This window comes from Rutilus rutilus, assembly GCF_951802725.1.
Source record: "Rutilus rutilus genome assembly, chromosome: 13".
Classification (NCBI taxonomy): Eukaryota; Metazoa; Chordata; class Actinopteri; order Cypriniformes; family Leuciscidae; genus Rutilus; species Rutilus rutilus.
In genome coordinates this window covers 5568047-5570546 of record NC_140218.1, presented here as the reverse complement: position 1 = coordinate 5570546, position 2500 = coordinate 5568047, and the positions used below count along the sequence as shown (strand labels likewise).

The 2500-nt window shown below is 40.3% G+C and overlaps 1 protein-coding gene across 5 annotated transcripts in view; it reads left to right on the top strand.

The window, feature by feature from the left end:
• Positions 1–2500, top strand: part of LOC311302129 (F-box only protein 41) — a 30501-nt gene that overhangs the window by 22565 nt on the left and 5436 nt on the right. For 4 of the 5 annotated variants that reach the window (XR_014629534.1, XM_084427755.1, XM_084427756.1 and 1 more), the window contains exons 10-12: positions 361–456; positions 992–1110; positions 2322–2500. The exon at positions 2322–2500 is cut by the window's right edge and continues 70 nt beyond it. Coding sequence is in view for 4 of the 5 variants with exons in the window: in XM_084427755.1 (XP_084283881.1) it covers positions 361–456; positions 992–1110; positions 2322–2500 (394 nt within the window). In the remaining variant the exon portion in view is untranslated. The remainder of the gene's footprint in view (positions 1–360; positions 457–991; positions 1111–2321) is intronic. The other variant, XM_084427758.1, reaches the window with a different exon arrangement.

The window sequence follows — 2500 nt, the reverse complement described above, 5'->3', positions numbered from 1 at the left end:
CTCGACTGGGATCGTGTCGAGACTTTGAAGCTGCATTGAGACGGACATCTGAACTTTCTTTGAACATTGGTACAGTTGGTTGCCATTGAAGTCCATTATATGGAGAAAAATCCTGGAATGTTTTCCTCAAAAACCTTAATTTCTTTTCGACTAATGAAAGAAAGACATGGATATCTCGGATGACATCGGGTTGAGTAAATTATCAGCAAAAATGTTTTTTGAAAGTGAACTAATCCTTTAAGTGCCGTACTCGGTGGAGTCGCAGGTCTTTAGCGAGCGCACACATGACTAAACACTATGAATACTATGACTAAATGAATAAATACTATATTTGTACAGCAGCTGTTCTGGTGTTTGCAGAAGCGCGTCGGATCCGGCGGGACAGGAGGTGATCTGGGCTCTGGGAGCGGGATGCCGGGATGTCACAACACTTCGGATCGCTCCTCTACAGCCGTGGTGAGCGAGCGTCGGTCTTTATCTGAGCGTCGGTTATAGTGGAGTATTTCACTTCCATTCCTAGAGCTTCCGAACAGATCTTTGGGGTTTGGACCGATGAACCCGAGGTTACCCCATGAGTCCTAGAGTTCCTCTTGTCCGATTTTAGGGAAAAATCTGGTCCATCGGAGACGTCCAATAGATTCCATAGGCGTGCCGAAAGAACACCACAGACACAGTGTAATAATCACCATGGGAAAATCTCAGAGTAAAACTGGGAGTTATGAAAAATATGATACACCGGTGTTTTGCCAGATGAGAAGTTTATCCATGTATACATTTTTTACTTTTATAATTATTTTTATAACTGTATCATATATCTCTTTTAATTCCTTTTAAAACTGTTTTAATTTTCCTTGCTTTTATTTTGTGATTATTTTAATTCCTTTCTGTGTAAAGCACTTTGAATTACCATAGTGTATGAAATGTGCTATATAAATAAACTTGCCTTGCCTTGTCACATGATCTGTGATTTTTCCGCCTCTTTTTCATTCAGTCTGCAGCCCAATCGCTTTAGCAACCGATGCTTGCAGACGATTGGTCGATGCTGGCCAAACCTGTGTCGGGTGGGAGTGGGCGGAGCTAGCTGTGGCATCCAGGGATTGGCCTCTTTGGGTGAGTGACAGGCATGTTTTAACTGTCAGCTTTTGTATTGCCTTTTTACCTATCACGATTTTTAGTAATCATCGTTCATATTTCAAAAAATATACTATAACATTAATATTTGCAAATCTCTTTCTAATCTTGACAAACGCATCTGGTTGGAAAGGTCTGAGACTCAAGGTTTCATATGTGGCTGCTGTTTTGTGATAGAAGTGTATTCATTTGTGACAGGAGAGCGCCTAAACAAAATCCTTTTTTTGTGAAATCAATTTTAAATTTGGAAACCGACTTGGTTGGACATTTGGCTTTGTTTTTATAGCAATCTTAGAGTCAAAATTATTTAGTAAAATATATATTTAGTTTAAAAGAAAATAAATGTTTAGTACACTACATTTGCTTTACAGTAAACTTAAACTTCTATAACTTTTTTAAACTTTCATTTTTTTAAAGTTTGTCAGTCTGTCAGTAACACTCTGTTTAGTTCCTGTCTCTATGAAGCCCCTCCTCCTGAAAAGCACACTGTGCTCTGATTGGTCGGCTGGAGCAGTGTGATGTGATTGGTCGAGCACTTCGAATGTGTTTTGGAAATGTCCCGCCCCTTACCATAACAGCCAGTTTAACACACTACTAACTAACTCAACCAGGCCCCACCCCTTTATTCTGCGCATGAATTATTATAATGAGGAATATTGTGACGTGTTCGTTCCTGGAAGAAACTCAAGACTACAATGGAGGCGTTTCAGAAGTTCAGAAACACTGATATAGAGAATAACTCCCTTTTTCATGCTCAAGCAGCAACATTACACACTAAAGACAGATGAAGATCTGTAATAAAGCAGAATACGACCCCAGCATGTGTTTGCAGTGTCGGGGAAAGTGCATTGCAATATTGCGTTACTCCCTTAAAAAGTAACTAATTGCATTACTTAGTTACTTTTTTAGAAAAGTAATGCGTTACGTTACTTTTGCGTTACTTTTTTCACATGGGCTGGGCTTATTTTTTTAACGCTTATGACGCCTCTGCACTTCGATTTGTCTCAACATGCGGACAGGAGAGCTGTCAGTCAATACATGGGTAAACAAAGTGAAAAAGTAACTGATTTTGTTGTAAATTTTAGAAGTAATGCGTTACTTTACTGGTTACTTAAAAAAGTAATCTGATTACGTAACTCAAGTGACTTGTACGGGTTACACACAATGAGTGTGTGTTTGTCTCCACGCAGTGAGGAACTGTGTGAATGTGTGTGTGCTGGAGCTGGATCACATGAACGAGCTGAACCAGGAGGGAGCGGTGGAGATCTGCAGAGACGGGCTTCAGCAGCTTCACACACTCTCCTTCATCTCCACTCCTGTCACCGCCAAAGCCATACTGCACTTCACAGGTGAGCACTACACACACACA